Genomic DNA, 19,184 nt, shown 5'->3' on the forward strand with positions numbered 1-19,184 from the left:
ATGTATGTAATAAAGGAATTGTATTCAAAATATATTATCATGTTTCCCCAAAAATAAGACCTAGCCATACAATCAGCTCTAATGCATCTTTTGGAGCAAAAATTAAAATAAGACCCGGTCTTAAATAATATTATAATATATAATACATATGTAATATATATTATATATATAATTTATAAGACCGGGTCTTATAGTAAAATTAAGACCCGGTATTATATTATATTCATCATATCATATCATATCATATCATATCATATCATATCATAAAGACCGGGTCTTATAGTAAAATAAGACCAGGTCTTATATTAGTTTTTCCTCCAAAAGACGCAATAGAGCTGATTGTCCAGCTAGGTCTTACTTTCAGGGAAACATGGTAAGAACTCTAGTAACCCAGCAATAAGAAAGCAAAGGACCCAATAAATAAACTGGGCAAATAATTTGAACACTTTATCAAAGACACATGGCAAATAAACAAATGAAAGATGTTCAATATCCAATATTGCTAGTCATTAGAGAAATGCAAATTAAAACTATAATGAGGTACCACTATGTATCTGTTAGAATGACTAACATTCAAAAGGCGTAACATACCATATGTTGACAAAGAGGAATCAGAACTCTCGTACACTGCCTGTGGGAATGTACAATGGTATAAATACTTTGAAAAAAGTTTGTCATTTTCTTAAAAAGTTAAACATGTACCTAACCTTATGATTTAGCTGTTCCACTCTTGGGTATTTACCCAAGAGAAAAGAAAATATATGTCTATATAAAGATTTGTACATAAATGTTCACACCAGTTTTGGGATAGCCAAAAACAAGAAACAACTCAAATGTCCTCGACAAATGATTAGATAAATCACTTGTAAGATGGAATACTACTCAGAATGACTAGTGATTCACGACAATATGCATAAAACTCAAAATAATTATGCCGAGTGAAGAAACCAGAAATAAGAGTTCATACTGTATGACTCCATTCATATAAAACTCTAGAAAGTGAAACCTAACCTGTAGTACAGAAAGCAAATCAGTGGTTGGTTTTGGAGGGAGAAGATGGATCACAGCAGGAGGGAGGAATTAAAAAAGAGCACAAGGAAACTTGTGGGGATGATGCATCTGTTCACCATCTTGATTGCAGCAATGGTTTCAAAGCATATCAGATGGTATACTTCAAATATTTGCAGTTTATTATATATCAAAACATGGCTGGACTTATAGAAGAAACTTTTGCTCTCTTGAAAAGCTTATACCATCGTACAAAAATGCCTCATCCAGCTGATGGAGAATAAGAGGTCACAAAGAAAACCAAAGTGGACAGGTCCAGCTATGTGACCGAGGGCATCTTGGACTGCCCAGCACCAGTGGAGCCATCAGATGACAGCGGCAACATCAGTGATTGCAAGTGAGAACAGAAGAAAAACTGCTTGACCAAACCCATGGCAAATCACAGAGAGTACACAAATATTGTGTGTTTTGTTTTTTTAAGCCACTAAGATTTGAAGATAATGATTGAATAAATAATAAATGTGAAAAACAGCAATCCTAACAAAAAGGAAAGGTTTAAGGATGCAAAGTTATGGATACATGAGCAAAATTCAGAGATCCAGAAGAATCACAAAATAAACACTTCTAAAACAGGGTTTGGACACACCAAGATGAACTGAAACAATGGGACAAGTGGGTGCAATGTGTAGTACTGCATTCCTCTGTAACTTGCTATCTTGCACTGTATTAGAATACTCTGCTTTTGGCTGTCGTATGGCGATTCAATACATTAACATCTGGGAGGGAAAAAATCACAATCAAACAACAGGAATTCTAAGTCAAACTGACACTTTTCCCTTATTCCCAAATAAATTACGTCCTAATTCCAGTTACAGTAACTCTAAGGTTGTGGCAGGACAGACTGTATTTCCATTTTGCTGGGTGTGAAAGGATTACAAGGTAAGCAGTGGAAAATAGAGTTGGAACAGCAGGGTGGCGCCAGATCCCAGGAGGCCCTGGATACTAGGCTGAGCAGCTTGGAACACATTTTATATGCAATAGGAAGCCAATGAAAGGTTTGGAAATAAAAATAACATAAGAGCTATGTCTTAGCTATGCATAATTGAGATGCATTTTAAGTGAGAAAAAATATAGCTAAAAGTTTTGTGTTCTAGGCTATCTAGACAAAATATATAAAGGCCTGTACTAAGGGAATGGCAATGAGAATAAAAGGAAAAGGACAGCAATAAACTAGAGCCAGGACTTTGCAACATATTGGTGACGAGATGGGAATGCAGAATCAAAGGACTCCAGAGTTCTTTTTCCTATTATAAGCAATATTACAATAAAAATACTTAAACATATACCTAAATACAATGATATAGTCCTAGAAATGAGACAGTAGTTAAAATTCATGTTAATGCTCCTTGTGCCTGGATATCTTATTCATTGTCTAAAATTTAGAAAAACTTCAGGGATAATTATGGCCTGGTATCTTAGCTACAAAAATGATATTCTACTTCTGATATGCAAAGAAAACATTCTCCCAAACACTATGAACCAATTCTTAAAATGGTAAAGGATTTTTTCCCCCACACCCCATTAAAAAAAAAGTGTCAGTGAGGTTTCTTTTTAAGGTACAAGTTGATAAGGAGGTGACTGTGATTCTGTTAGTGACACAGAAATACAATTTTGGTTATAACTGACCTGTCAGAGCCCACAATGAGGACACCTGTGTGTGTGTGGGGGGGGTCACACAGTAAGAAATTACACGGGGATAGCTGCTTTGCTTTTGACTTAATTTGCGGAAAGAGTTACGCTGTATTTCTACAGGTCATACAATCGTATATCCTTGCCTACACATTTCTTCTATCAATGATTTTTTATAAAAGCAAGTTTCGAAGCATCTCTTAGATTCAGCTTTATTCCATAACAGTGAGTAGGATTAAACAAACATGCTAACAGTGAAAAGCAGAATTATTAAGAACTTAAAACTCTGGAACCAGGCTTCATGGATTAGAATTCTATTATCAACAATGTGATCTTAGGTACATAGTATCTATGTAATGCTGGGCAGGTTACTTAACCTCTCTCTACCTCTGCTCAACTGTATGACTGGAATAATAAAATCACTTACATTTAGAGGACAGTTATGAAGAATAAATTAATTTTAATACACATAAAGCACTTACAATAGTGCCTAGCACAAGGTAGACACCCCCAACATTTACTGTCGTGACTCTGAATCCTCAAGTAAATAGTTAATTCATAATCAATATATTTCATGTAAAAGGCTAAGAAAATGTACAATACATTTGAGGAAAAGGACCATCAAAATTAGTAAAGCTTCACAATCCAAAGCTTTGGTTACCAAGAAAGTTCACTAATCCAGTATCCATTCCATAATACACAATTCCTTACTGTTATTTTAAAATGCACCTTTTGGTATAAATGGTTATTTATTTGAAAGGAGTGACTGCCTTACTGAACAGGTAATACAAAAACTGTCAGTGACCCTTCCAAATTATTTCCATATATATTAGTCTACATTATAATGTAAGAAATGAAAACAAAAAACAACCTCCTCTGAAGGCAGAGGCAAGTAAAAAGTTGAACAGGTAGAAATGGCTTACTTTAAGTTAGCTTCTGGATTCTGGTGAGATGGAAAGACTGAGCCCACATTCCAAACCTTCTCCTTCTCAGAATACAATTACCAAAAAATAAAAATAAAAACATGTGCTGCATGAGTCTGGGGGATGCTGTCAGTCATCAAGATCTCCCGAGTTCTCTTGGAGGAGAACAGGTGCTGAGAGACCGAGCAGAGGGGAAGTTTTGCTTCGCCACTCCTTGAGGCTCTGGGCCAAGACCTGGGACGTCATAGTTCCCTAAGTAAGTTTACAAAGCAGAAGCCCAAGGGCTCCCCTCAGAAAAGGGCTGAATGCGACTGCTTCCAGAAGTGGACACTGACAGAGCTGCCCACGTGACAGTGATGAGTTCAGCAAGTTTAGAGTGGAGGTTGTGCTGGTGAATTGAATTGCTCCCAGACCTCACGGTCTGGAAAAGCCTTCAGCTTAAGGTCCTTCCACTTGGAGAAAACACCTGAGAGAGGAGACTCACCCTAAGCTTAAACAGAGGACAAGAGTTTGTGAGCTGTCTGCCTCGGCAAATTGCTATTTTAGCTAACATCTGCTGATTTGCACTGCCAGAGACCCACATGAAAGCCTGACCTCTAAGGGTAGCTAACAGAACACAACGAAGAAAAATACCACTTACATGGAAGCTCTATAATTTTATAATGAGAGACCAAACTAAACAGCTAAAATATATGGATCCTACTAGTGAGCCCCAGAGATGAAAGAAGAGTGCAAGTACATTAAGGAAAAAATATTTAGGACTTTCAGGAGATAAATAAAAGAGATTTGGAGGACAAATTCAGGAGGTTTGCAAATAATGAGTGAAACAACAAAAAAGAATACAGGCCAAGTCTTGTTCTATTCTTCTATTATTTAGAAAGTAACAGGAAAAAAACTCCCTAGCTGCAGAAAAACTTTAGTCTTCGTATTGAAAGAGCTGAGATTTGGGTTTAAATAGTGGTGGGGGGTATACAGAGGCAGCGGGAGACTATTTAATGAAAATATACATATCTAGAGATAATAAGCAGAAATGACTAAATTCCAATCATAAAAAGAAAAATCAGAGGAAAAGAAGAGGTTGCCAGTGAAGGAATCAGATTAGCGCTAGACTTCTCATCATTAACACTAGAAACCAAAGGGCATTAGAACAGTATCTCAAGGCCAGGGAAAAAAAAAGAATCTCGGTCTAAGAATCCTATACCTAGACAGGAGATCCTTTACCATAACGAATGATATGTTCATAGGTTACTTATTTCATTTAATATGTGAATATCTACCATGTGCAGAAAATGCTCTTTGCATTGGAGCTACAGTGAAGAAAAATGACATGGAACTTGGTTGGAAAAATGGACAAACACAGCAACTTGCAGAAGAACTGCAAAGGGCCGATAAACATTAAGATGCCAAACCTCCCTAGCAATGACACAAACACAAATTAAAATGACAAGACCATTTTTCATCAATCTAATGCAGGCATAAATGCAGGCAAATAAGAATCTTGAGATTACTCTGGAAATGATATGATTTTACTGAAAAATAATTTGCCAATATTTATTAAGAAGAATACACATAAACACTTTGAGACAGCAATCCTACATAAGGTAAAGTGCCCTAAAGAAATAAATGCACCGATACAAAGGACAGATGTATAATAATGTACACTGTAACACTGTTTGTAGTTGCCAAAGGTCCATCAAGGGAAAAAAAAAAGTAAATAAGAAACTTCTATACTATGGGATATTATACAAAGACTAAATTTAGTAAGTTAGAAATATATATTAATCTGGAAGTACAGTCATAATATATACTACATGAAAAACAAAATTGCAGAGTAATGTGTAAATTCCGAATCTTGTGTGAAAATGATGAAAATTCCTGTATCTAGTTATCAATTTAAAAATACACTCATCTGTAAGAATCTCATGCAGATATTCAAAACCAGAATGACAGAAGAATGCTGAAGTGAGACAATGTCCACGATATAATGTGTCAAAAAAGCAGATTATGAAACTTTATAGCTGCTTTCTATAAAGACAAAAGACTATGTTTCAGATAATCCTCTACTTATGAAACTCAGAGATTTATCAAATCTGCTCCCCATCAACAAGCGACATTAGCAGTTAAAGTAATTATCACTTTGGATTTAAAAACAAATAGACTTCAATAGCCTTTCAAAATCCATATGCTATTAAGTGTATCTACAAATATCCATGAAAAATATATAAGAACATAAATAAAAATTAATGATTATCTGTGAATGGTGGAATTACTAGTAATTTTTTGTTTCTGTGTTTCTCAGGTTTTCTTCATCAAACATATATCACCCTTATAACTTAAAAATTAAAACTTTTTAAAAAATTCAATTCTCATAACTTTAAAATTCCCAGAAGATAACATAACAGAAAATCTAGATGACCTTCGGTTTAGCGATGACTTTCAGAAATAACACCAAAGGCATGATCCATGAAAGAAAGAACTGATAAGCTGGATTTCATTAAAATAAAAACTTTTGCTCTGTGAAAAAATCTGTTCAAACCACAGACTGGGAAAAAATATTTGCAAAAGACGTATCTGATAAAGGACTGCTTTTCAAAATAAACAAAGAATCTTAAAATTCAACAACAAGAAAACAAGCAAGCCAACTAAAAAATGGTCCAAAGACTCTAACAGATACTTCATCAAAGACATATGAATGGCAAATAAGCCATATGAAAAGCATATGAAAAGCAATATACGTCATCAGGAAAATGCAAATTAAAACAAGATACCACCATACACCTATTAGAATGGCCAAAATCCCAACACCGACAACACCAAATGCTGACGCGTATGTGGAACAACATGAATTCATTGCTGCTAGGAATACAAAATGGTACAGCCACTTTGGAAGAGTGGCAGTTTCTTTGAAAACTAAACATAATCCTACCATAAGATCAAGCAATCGTGCTTATTGTTATTTGTCCAAAGGAGTTGAAACCTTATGTCCACACACAAAAACCTGCATACGGATGTTTATAGCTTTATTCATAATTGCCAAAGCTTGGAAGCAACCAAGACGTTCCTCAGTAGATGAATGGATCAAGAAACGAGCCAGCAAGTCATGAAAAGACATGGAGGAATCTTAAATGCTATTACTAAGTGAAAGAAGCCAATCTGAAAAGCCTACATATTGTATTAATTCCAATTATATGACATTCTGGAAAAGGCAAAACTATGAAGACAATAAAAAAGATCCCTGTTGTCAGGGGTTACGGAGAGGAAGAAATAAATAGGCAGAGCACCGTGAAAGTACTCTGTATATACCATAATGGTGGATCCATGTCATAAATTTGTCCAAACCCACAGAATGTACAACATCGAGAGTGATCTAACAACAGCGTAATGTAAATTGTGGACTCTGGGTGACAAAGGTGTGTGGATGTAGGTTCACCAATGTTAACAAATGTTACCACTCTGGTGGGTTGTGCTGATAATGGGGGAGGCTACGCATGTGTTGGGGATGGGAGTGGAAGGGAAATCTCTATAACGTCCCCTCAATTTTGCTGAGAACATAAAACTGTTCTTAAAAAATGTCAGTTTTTCATAAAATTCACTTATGAGCCTATATGAATATTAAAATTCACATCAGCTAAAACATTTCACATTTTAAATTATACAAACAGAGATGAATTAACTCATTTGAATCCAGTCAGCATTTAATCAGTGTATTTAATATGAGCCAGGCAACAATAGCTAAAATTATATTCATCATGACATCTACACAAAGTTCTAGAAAAAGACTATACGCAATAACTAGGTGAAAAAAATATCAGATTTTCAATAGTCAAAACAGTAAACTGGTTTTGTTACCTTCTCTTATACGGAGGGTGCCAAAAAAATGTATACACGTTTTAAGAAAAGGCTGTATTAAAATTGTAATACTCAATATATACTGATAACAAAAGATGAACAGAAGTCACGTTTGACTTCTGCAATTACAAGAGGTGCTCAAAGTGGTTACCATCAGCGTACTTTTATTAGTTTTTTCCTTTCTTAAAATGTGTATACATTTTTCGGGGACCCTCTGTATATGCATTTTATCTCCCCAACTTAAGGACAGGAATAATTTCTTCTAACTTCTTTGTTTTCTCAATATTTAGTAGAGTGCATAAAAGTTAATAAATTAATGTGAAATTATTTCTGATCTTAAAAAAAAAGCTAATAAACTGGTTCCCCATTACTGGGGTGTAGAGGCTGTCTCTAGTTATCTGGTACCTCGCCCTGGAGATGATTAGAGCAGAGGAATAGTGGCCCAGAGTGTAAGAGCTCCATGAAAGAAGTGGCTGGGGGTTTAGGTTATGGATTGGTTTCCGTATGAAAGGTACACTAGCAGGTTGAGTCCTTTACTATCCCTAGGAACTGATTAGCAATAGGACGGGCAGTTTCTCTAGGCTCAGCAAGGCCCCAAGAAGTCAAAACGTCAAAAATACAGAAAAATTAAAAGGAATAATAGAGAGAAAACCAATTTTCATAAATTTCATCGTTACAAAATTCTAAACATAATAATAATGGAGTACAATTTTTCTATGTACTATCCATCCACTAGAGAGAATGAAATTCTTTTTAAGGGGTAACATTTTTACTTTATTGGGGTTTAAAGTTGGTGTTCCCTATCATCAAAGTCGATTGCAAAGTTTCCTCTATTAATACTGGTCCATAATGAGATTTTACATACCTCGTATTTGAAAACGCCTTTTCACACAAGTACTGCCAAATACTGATACTAATCCATGAGCATATAATTTTAATTGACTATGTGTAGCATTTGGTAGGCAATTATAAAAGTCTACTAGATTCTTCTCCTGATATTTGCCTTTTAATATGGCCTTACATTATAGATTCGTCACTTATAAGTGAAGATTGGGTGGAACACTCCTCATTTGCACAATTAAATGGGTTTTGAAATACAGAAACTTTCTTTGCAATTGCATCAAGGTCTGAAAAATGGTATGGTTTGAGCTCAGAAAATATATGTACCGCTAATTTTGTTGGAAATAGAGATCGTGTATCATTTGTCTTAACTTTTTACAGCAGTGCAAATATAAAAAGCATCCTGGCATCACTTGTGATTTAAACGTTAGTTGTCATCAAAATGACTTTACCATACATAAATTTCACATATAAGCACTGTTTTGCTTTGTAGTTTTAGAATGAATTCATTAGGCAACAATACCAAGTACGCAGCAAAAGCTATCTTCCAAAGTCATTCAGTGGCTGAAGGTGGTTATTCAAGTTCAAAAATTTTCTGTCTCAGCTCTGAGCTAAAAAAAATCACAATAAACCTTTACCACTGACTGCTAGGCCATCAGATAGCTGTGGGTTTGGGCAAGTCAGGATATTCAGCTTCTATTTCTGAAAAAAACTTAAAGTAACCATGGACTTTAAACGCTTACATGTGCACAAGCTTTGTAAATTTGTCCAACTAAATAATAAATAAGCCTTTTCCTGTTCCACATGTTTTTACCATCATCAGTTAAAACACACCTTAGTGGATTCTACTTCGGGTTATACCAAATTAGTGTTTTCTCACCTTCTTTGAAAATTTTTACACCTGAAGTTGTTCCACACATTCCATAACATTCATACAAAGTAATTCTCAGTCATTTCACACACTGCATTGATTATTCAAATAAAAAACTGAGTAACACTGTACGTGACATTTGCCAATTCATCAAGAACCAAGCAAACTTACTTTGGTTATACCTTCATTTTCATTATTATTTTTGTGAAGCAATTCTAGTATGATGACGTGTTCCCTTTAAATTTTCTAATTTTTTCAACTACTAATTTCAGTGAGTTCGGAACAGTGATGAGTACTTAACTAAGTACTAAGTTGAACAACATCAACTTATATCGTATTCTTTTGGTTTTGCTATAGTGTCATTGCATAATAAACACAATATTTTGCCATCAATAATAAAATAACCCACACTCCAATGTGCATGATATGCAAAGTCTATGATTCTCTTCTTTTGTTCTTTTGACATAAGAGGTATGCACTAGTAATAATAATAATATAAAATGTCATGGTATGGAGATATGGCACTTAAAACACTGAATTTATAAATATTATTCTAATTTATATTGTACTGAGCAGGAGAACAAAGACTGGAAGTGCCACATATGGTCACTGGCAGGACTACTCAAGTCAGCTGTTGCAGCTCTAAAGTAGCCACAGACAATATGTACATAAATTAGCATTTTCATGCTCCAAAAACAGTTATTTGTAGACAATGAAATCTAAAGTTCGTACAATTTTCAAGCGTCAAAAAGGTTTCTCTTTGACTTTTTTTCAATCACTTAAATATGTAAGACTATTCTTAGTTCATGGTCCATACACAAACAGGCAGCAGAGTAGATCTGGTATATAGTTGGTAGTCTGCAAGACTCCTGCTGTGGGAAGTAAGAAACTACTCAATATTTTTGACCATGTGGAGCATTTTCAGATGATTAACCAGTCAGCATTATATAGGATGGACTAGAAAAGGACAGAAAACAGAGAAATAAGTTAATATAGTAGTTAAGAGTACAGTAAGTGGAATCTAAGTAACCAAGTTTAAATCCTTTCTCTTTAATATGAACTATCTGTGTGACTTTGGATAAAACTTAATTTCTCAGAGCCTCAATATACTCATCTACTATGAAGGATAATTGTATCTACTTCAAAGTGCTGCTTTAAAGATTAAATGAAATGATCCACGTAAACTGGTTATAAAAGTATTTAGGTAGGAGGTGCTCAATAAATGCTAACCATGTATGTTATTGCTAATTCAAATTAGGTGATGACAGTTCAAGAAATGACAGTGACAAAACATAAATTGAAAAGGTAAAATTAACCTGGTCTAAGGGACACAAAAGAAATGCAGAAACAGATCCAAATGCAGATGAGAAGTCAGTATGACATAAACATATAAAGTGTACCACTTTTGTGAGACATCCTTAGGAATGGAGGAAAAGACTTAAAATATAAATTTGGGAGGACAGTGTGAATACAGAGGAAAGGTTTAAAAAATCTAGATGAATCTTAGAATGAATTCAAAGACAAAACAGGAAAATGAGAAGAATAAACAGGAAAGGATATAGGCACTACATTTAGAAACGGGAGGAAGAATCAAGAAAGATATGGTAGGAATAACCTGAATAGAAGATTTAGTACAGCAATTTCTATCACCAAAGATAAATGCTAATGGGTGTGAAAGACTGAAAGGAAGTCATCTAAGAGAACCAAGTTTAAATGCAATTTAAGTTGAAATATCTACTTACTGACACAGCTATCATTGTACTATCTGGCCTCCATTCAGCTTGCTTGTAGGATCCAAACTGAGATGATGATTTTGGAGGTTCCTTGTAGGTTACGATTAACACACTAGGCTGGAAGGAAACAGTTGTTTTATTAGTATCTCATAAGAATATATACAAATTTAAGGTAACTTATCTTGGAGTACTCAGAAAGTATTTCAATAATTCTAAAAGTGTAATAAAAAATAACAATCTAATATTACATTATCAGGTTTAATTGGTCCAAGTAAATCAACTAAAAAGAACCAAAAAGAAAGATAGCCTGAATAGGCCTATATCTATTAAAGAAATTGAATCAATAATTAATATCCATCAAAAAACAGAAAGAATTCACTGGTGAATTCTACCAAACAAATAAGGAAGAAATTATACAAATTCTCTACAGTATCTTCCAGAAGATAGAAGCAGAGAGAATACTCCATAACTCTTTCTATGAAGCCAGCATCACCCGAATACTAAAACCAGACAAAGATATTACAATAAAGCAGTCCAATCTCTCATGAACATAGGCGCAAAAATTCTCAAAAAAATTAGTAAATTAATCGAATAATGTATTAAAAAAATTATACAATACAACCAAGTGGGATTTATTCTAGGCATGCAATGCTGGATTAACATTCAAATTAATGTAATCCATCACATCAACACGCTAAATAAAAAAAAAAAATCACATCATCCTATCAATAGATGCAAAAAATTATTTGACAAAATCCAATACCTATTCATAATAACTCTCAGTAAATAACACTCTCAGCAAACTAGGAATAGAGGGGAACTTTCTCAACCTGAGAAAAACATCTACAAAAAATCTACAGCTAATATCATACTCACTGGTAAGAAAATAGCCTTCCTCCTAAGATCAGAACAAGTTAAGGTCATTCTCTCTCACCACTATTTTTAAAAATCATACTAAAAATCCCAGCTAATGCAATAAGACAAGAAAAGGAAATAAAAGATATACACATTGGGAAGAAAGAAATACAACTATCTTTGTTCATAGATGACATGACTGCCGACATAGAAAATATGAAAGAACTAACTAAAAAAACTTATGGAAATTAGTGATTATAACAAGGCTGCAGCATACAATGTTAATATATGAAAATCAATTGCTTTCCTATATACTAGCAATGAACAAGTGGAAGACGAAATTAAAAACACAATACCATATGCATCAGCAACAAAAAAAAATTTAGGTATAAATCTAACAAAATACGTAGAATATCTATATGAAGAAAACTTGTAAATTTTGATGAAAATAAAAAAAGAACTAAATAAATAGAAAGATATTCCAATTTCATAAATGGGAATACTCAACACTGTCAAGATGTCAGTTCTTCCCAACTTGTTCTACAGATTCAACACAATCCCAACCAAAATCACAGCAAATTATTTTAGAAATATCAGCAGATTGATTCTAAAGTTTATATACAGAGGCAAAATATCCAGAATGGCCAACTCAGAATTGAAGAACTCAGTCAGAGGACTGACATTACCCAATTTCAAGACTTACTATAAAGACACAATAATGAAGATAGAGTGGTATTGGCAAAAGAATAGAAAACAGATCAATGGAATAGTAGAGAGCTCAGAAATACACCCACATAAATATAATCAACTGACCTTTAAGAAACAAACAAAAGCAACACAATGAAAAAATAGATGGTCTTTTCAATAAATAGTGCTAGAATACTGGACATCCACTTTCTGGCACTACAAGGTCCACGGGATCATCTTGTAGTACTTTCTCTCCCCTTGCCCTAGAATCAGCTATTTTTCCAGGGACTCCTATTTTTTATTACAGAATCTAGTATTAGAAAATCTAGTATTTAGAAAAACAAGATCTGGAAACAAGATGCTAGAGGGGTGTCATTGCTTGTAGGTCCTCTGAGCAAACACAGTGGAAAATATATGTACCAATACTAAACCCTATATACACACCTATCTCTATGTATTTCTTTTCAATTCATTCAAATATGAATTCTAGCTAGTTCACTCTAGTTAACAGCCTTCTCCATTACTTGTTAACTTTTTTCTGACAGTGAGAAACCTGGCTATCATTTCATACAATTAATTCAGTTCTTTGTTCAACCCTACTATATACATAGAAGAGTTTGGAACTGCTAACTATATCCCTATATAAAACTAATTACCAGCTAGAATACAGTTTTTATGGATAGCTTCTTTTACTTCAGCCTTAGAGTAACCACTTAAAGCACTGTTTTCCAAAATTTACATAGGCCATCCCCTTACAAACTTTCTTTAGTCTCTAAAAGTGAAATACAAACGTTTCTAAGGAGCTAAAAATGCTCCAAACTGCTAAATATGAGGTGTTCATACTTCATGTATCAATTAAAAGTTAAAAACAAGTACCTTGGAAGTAGTGACATCAGCAAGATGGCAGAATAGGAAGACCTGTTACCCACCCCCCGCCCCACCCCTGAACACATACATTCAGCAACAATTCATGGAAGAAAAAAAAATCTTGTTTGGGAGTAATCCAGAAACTAATTCAAAGGCACCTGAATGATGGATGAACATGAAATTAGATTCATCAAAGATGGCAGGAAAATTGAGGACATCCTCTCGTCAGAATTCTTACCACCAACATAGAGCCATAAAATCAGGATAAAATCCTCCAGCACCCAGCTAATCCTTGAGGAGGAAAAGAGGTGGTCTGCGTGTCCAATGCCTCAACCTTTCCACAGAGGTTCCCCAGGGTATGGGCTTCTTTCTTGCCAGTCTTGGAAGACTGACAGAACCAGCATAATCTCACCATGTGGTGAGAATAGAGATAGTTCCTTGGACTGGTAGTTGCTATATTTCCTCCCCACAGCTCAGCACAGAGCGAACAGGGGAAAAATTCCAGCTCACAGCTTTTTCCTGGGAAAAGAAAGAGTTGGTCCATGTGTCTAATGCACCAACTTCTATGGGGGCTACCCAAAGGAATGGCTTCTGTCTTGCCAGTCTCAGAGTGCTGGGGGTCTAGAAAATCTAGCTGACTAGGGGCTAGAGAATAGAAACAGAGATTTAGGCAGGCAGTTGCCAAAGCCCCTCCCCCTGGCTTAGCGCACACAGAGAAAGTGGACAATCAATCCCAGCTCCCAACTTACCTGTGGGGCGGGAAGAAGTCAGTCCATACCTCTAACACCCAAACTTTTCCCAGGACTGCCCAAAGGGGGCATTCTGTCTTGCTTTTTATGGGACATTGATGGAACCTCACATAATCTAGCCACCAGGGAGCTAGTGAAAACAGAGAGAGAGGTTTGGGTTGGCAGTTGCTATAGCCCCATCCCTGGCTCAGCACAGAGAAAGTGGACGAAAACACCAAGTTTCCAGCTTATCCCTAGGGAGGGAAAGAGCTGGGTCCAACTTTATAAGGGGCTGCCTGATGAACTACTTCAATCTCACTTGTTGAAGTGCACTGAGGGAATCCGGCCTACCTTAGACACCCAGGGGCTGCAAAAAAAAACAAGGAAAACGTTGGACTAGCATGAAGTTTGAGAGACCACCAGATATATCTGGCTGGACTGACTGGTGGGGGTCATCTAATATCTGAGGCCAGTCCATCCAGACTGGAAGTGGTGGTTGCTTTCTCTAATGCACAGTTACCAACACAAAGAGTTAATTAAAATGAAGAAACAAGCAAATATTCCCAAACAAAGGAAACAAGATAAATCTCCAGAAACAGACCGTAATAAAACAGGTATGATTTATCAGAGAGATAACTAAAAATAACCATCAGAAAGATGCTCACACCATTGATCAGGAGAAACAATGGATAAACGTTGAGACTTTCAACAAAACTATAAAAAATATTTTAAAAGTACCAAACAGAAATCATGGAGCTAAAGAATAACTGAAAAAAAAAATCACTAGAGGGGTTCAACAAGAGATTAGATCAAGCAGAAGAAAGAATCAGCAAACTCTAAGGAGGTCACTAAAAATCATGCAAGAGGGAAAAAACAAAAACAAAAAAAAAGCATTAAGAAATATTAAGGGACTATGAGACAACAATAAGCAGACCAATATACACACAGAAGAGAAGAGAGAAATGACCAGAAAGCTCATTCAAAGAAATAATGGCTGAAAACTCCCCAAATCTGAAGAACGAAATGGACATCTAGATCCAAGAAGCCTAAAGACCTCAAAGAAAAGAAACTCAAAGAATCCACACTGAAAGAAATTATAATCAAACTGTCAAAAGGAAAAGCAAAGAGAATATTCTGAAAGTGGAAGAAAAAAGCAACTCAGGTACGAGGGAACCACCATAAGACTATTAAGTGGATTTCTCAGCAGAAATCTGTAAGCCCAGAAAGGAGTGTGGTGATATATTTAAACTGCTGAAAGAAAACGGCTGCCAACCAAGAATATTGTATCTGGCAAAACTGTCCTTCAAAAAGGAAAGATAAAGCCTTTCCCAAACAAACAAAAGCTGAGGAAGTTCATCACCACTAAACCTACTTAACAGAAATTCTAAAGGGAACTCTTTACATTGAAATGAAAGGTCACTACACAGCAACACAATAGTATAAAAACGTATAAAATTGGTTAGTATAGGTAAATACACAAATATAGAATACTGTAATACATGTAAAGGTGGTACGTAATTTCCTTTTAATTCTAGCATAAAAGCTAAACGACAAAAGTATTAAAATAACTACACCTAAAAATATTCATAGGTGCACAATTTATATGTGTGTAAATTGTGACAATAATGAAGTGTGGGGAAGGGAAGTAAGAGTGTTGAGTGTATGCTGTTTAACTGAAGTTGTTTTCAGGTTAAAATAGAGTTACAAACTAAATTTTATGTAAGCCCCATGGTGACCACAAAGAAAACAGACCGTGGAACTACATCAAACTGAAAACTGCATAGCAAAAGAAATATCAACAGATTGAAAAGGCAAAACTACAGGATGGTAGAAAATATGCAAACCATGTATTTGATAAGGGAGATTAATTTCTAAAGTATATAAGAAACTCATATAACTCAATAGCAATAAAACTAATAATTGATTACAAAATAGGCTAAAGACTTAAACAGACATTTCTCCAAAGACATACAAATGGCTGACAGGTATACAAAAAAAATGCTCAATGTCACTAATCAACAGAAATGGAAATCAAAACCACAATGAGGGCGGCCGGATGGCTCAGCTTGGTTACAGCGCGAGATCTCAACAATAGGATCGCTGGTTCGATTCCCACATGGGCCAGTGAACTGCGCCCTCCACAACTAGACTGAAGACAACGAGCTGCCGATGGAGCGGCTGGATGGCTCAGCTGGTTAGAGCGTGAGCTCTTAACAACAAGGTTGCTGATTCAATTCCCACATGGGATGGTGGGCTGTGCCCCCTGCAACCAAGATTGAAAACAGCGACTGGACTTGGAGCTGAGCTGCACCCTCCACAACTAGACTGAAGGACAACGACTTGACTTGGAGCTGATGGGCCCTGGAGAAACACACTGTTCCCCAATAATTAATAAATAAATAAATAAATAATAAAGTTGCCTAAAACCATTTAAAAAACAAACAAAAAAACCCCACAATGAGATGTCACCTCACACCTATGAGGATGGTCATTATCAAAAAACCAAAAGACAACAACTGTTGGTGAGGCTGTGGAGAATTTGGAACCCTTGCACACTGTTGCTGGAAATGTAACATGGTGCAGCCAATATGGAAAACAAGAGGTTCCTCAAAATATAAAAAATAGAACTACCATATAACCCAGCAATCCTACTTCTGAGTATTCATCCAAAGAATTGAAATAAGGATCTGGAAGAGATATTAGCACTTTCATATTAATTACAGGACTATTCACAATGACCAAGATATGGCAACAACCCAAATGTCCATGGTCAGTGAACAGGTAAAGAAAACGTGATACATTCATACAACAGAATACTTACTATTCATCTTTAAAAAAGAAGTTAATATTGCACTCTGAGACCACATGGATGAACCTTCAGGATGTTTACTAAGTGAAATAAGCCATTTATACAAGGACAAATAATACACGATTCCACTTATATGAGGTATTTGAAACAGTCAAATTCACAGTATCGAAGAGTGAAATGGTGGTTGCCAGGAACTGAGGGGAGAGGTAAATGGGGAGTTGCTAATCGATGGGCATAAAGTTTCAGTTAAGCAAGATGAATAAATTCTACAGATCTGCTGTATGATACTGTACCTATAGTTAACAGTAGTAGTGTATTATACACTTAAAATTTTAAGGAAGACAAATTCATGTTAAGTGTTTGTATCACAGTAAAATTTATAAAAAACCTTTTGCATGTTAACCTAAATAACATGTTTAAATAATTATATTTCTAAAACAAGAAGAGAAAAATAGTGAGGCAGTAGAATTATTCTACAAATCTCTTTAAAGTCTAGTATAATAGACTATAGCTGGATTCTTAGGTCTACTTCTACATTAAGTCTATTGTGACATGCTGTTTTAATCAAAGCATATGAAGGAAATCCAGTCTTACACAGATTTACAGTTGGACTTTTAAAATAATGATAAATATTCTTTGGTATTACACCAAAACTTGATCAGGGGTAGTTTCTTTAAAGATTAGTTGTAGTATTATCAATAAAGGTTTTGCACTTTTTTTTTTAAAGTACCTTGGACAGTATTTGCAATTGATAAAGAAAAGAAAAATATAACTAGGGACACCATTAGGAATTTATTTTAACAATCTAGAAAAGAAACCTGAGTCTGAAGAGAAATTAGAATAGCAAAACAACTTTTTTTAAAAGAACACATTGGAAGACTTACAATACCTGACTTTAAGAATTATTATAAAGTTAGTAAAGTTACAGTTATCAAGACAGTGTGGTATTGGTATCAAGGCAAACAGAATAGAGTGTGGAAATACAGAAGTCAAATGGAAGGGACAAAGCCAACTCAATGGAGAGAGGGTCACTTTTCAACAAAAGGTGCTGAAACAATATGAAGAAAAATAACTTTGATCCATACTTTGTGCCATATAAAAATATTACTTCACAAGGTATTATAGGCCTGTATGTAAAACCTGATGCATAAAAATTCAGGAATATAGGAGAGAATCTTTTGTGTCCTTAGGTTAGACAAAGGTTTCTTAGACAGAAAAAAAAAAATCATGATTCCCAAAGGAAAAATAATTAAAACTGACATATTAGTCCTCATAAAATTAAGTATTTGTCTTCAAAAGACACTGCTAAAAATGAATAGAAAGATGTGCGACAGATTGGAAAAAAATATTTGCAAATCTTTTGTATCTGCATCAATGATGTGTATCTAGAACATACAAGGAATTCTTAAAACTTAGAAAATAAACCACCAAATTTTAAAAGTAGGTAAAAAATTCTAAAAAAGTAACAACAGTATTGGATTTTAACATATAAGTAGCTATAAAGCCATACTGACATAAGTAGCTGGAAAGATGAAAGTGAAAGGATAGCTCTTCATTACATTAAATTTCAACTAATAAATGTAGAAGAAAAAAGGGACATAGAGAATCATTAGATGAACACCACATATTAATAATAATATGGCTGCAGACAAGACAGAGTGTTGGATGCTAAAATCAGTGAGTAAAAGTTTCAGGAGAAACAGGTTATGCACAGTATCTGCCCCAATTTACTTTTTAACTACAAAAGACAGTAACTTCACAGTGGAGAAACTTGCCAGACACCAACTAACCAAGTAACCAAGGTAAACATCACCAATAATAATATATATGAACATCATGAAGTCTTTGATATGATACACTTGAGGACACAACATTTTTGTGGTATTTTTGTCAAAAATATATAAGCGCATTCCATTCACAAGATAATCAAATAAACCCAAGCTGATAGATTCTACAAAATAACTGATCAGTACTCTTCAACAGGATCAAGGCCATAAAAGACAAGAAAAAACGGAGGAACTATTACAGAATGGGAGAGACTAAAATAACTAGAAGATAAAAAGAATATCATTACAAAAATTTGAGAAATTTTCTGTACTTTAGTTAATATTGTACCAATGTTAATTTCCTATTTATAACTATGCTAAGTGAAAGATGCACAACAAAAAACAAATACTATACAATTCTATTTATGCAAAATTCTATAAAATGCAAACCAACCTACAGCGAGAGGAAACAAGCAGATGAGTGCCTAGAGATACAAGGGCACTGGGAAGCCCTACAACGAGGCAAGAAAGAACACATGGGGGGACAGGTATGTTCATT

The 19,184-nt window shown here is 34.9% G+C and overlaps 1 protein-coding gene across 3 annotated transcripts in view; it reads right to left on the reverse strand.

Annotated features, from left to right (window-relative positions):
* The window catches only part of RIC1 (RIC1 homolog, RAB6A GEF complex partner 1), a 96,052-nt gene that overhangs the window by 64,750 nt on the left and 12,118 nt on the right, over positions 1–19,184 (reverse strand). For all 3 annotated transcript variants that reach the window (XM_033122619.1, XM_033122618.1, XM_033122620.1), the window contains one exon: positions 10,923–11,030. In XM_033122619.1, coding sequence (XP_032978510.1) covers positions 10,923–11,030 — 108 coding nt within the window. Of the gene's footprint in view, positions 1–10,922; positions 11,031–19,184 lie in introns of those variants that run through there.

Source organism: Rhinolophus ferrumequinum, chromosome 12 (genome assembly GCF_004115265.2).
Source record: "Rhinolophus ferrumequinum isolate MPI-CBG mRhiFer1 chromosome 12, mRhiFer1_v1.p, whole genome shotgun sequence".
In the NCBI taxonomy this organism is placed as follows: domain Eukaryota; kingdom Metazoa; phylum Chordata; class Mammalia; order Chiroptera; family Rhinolophidae; genus Rhinolophus; species Rhinolophus ferrumequinum.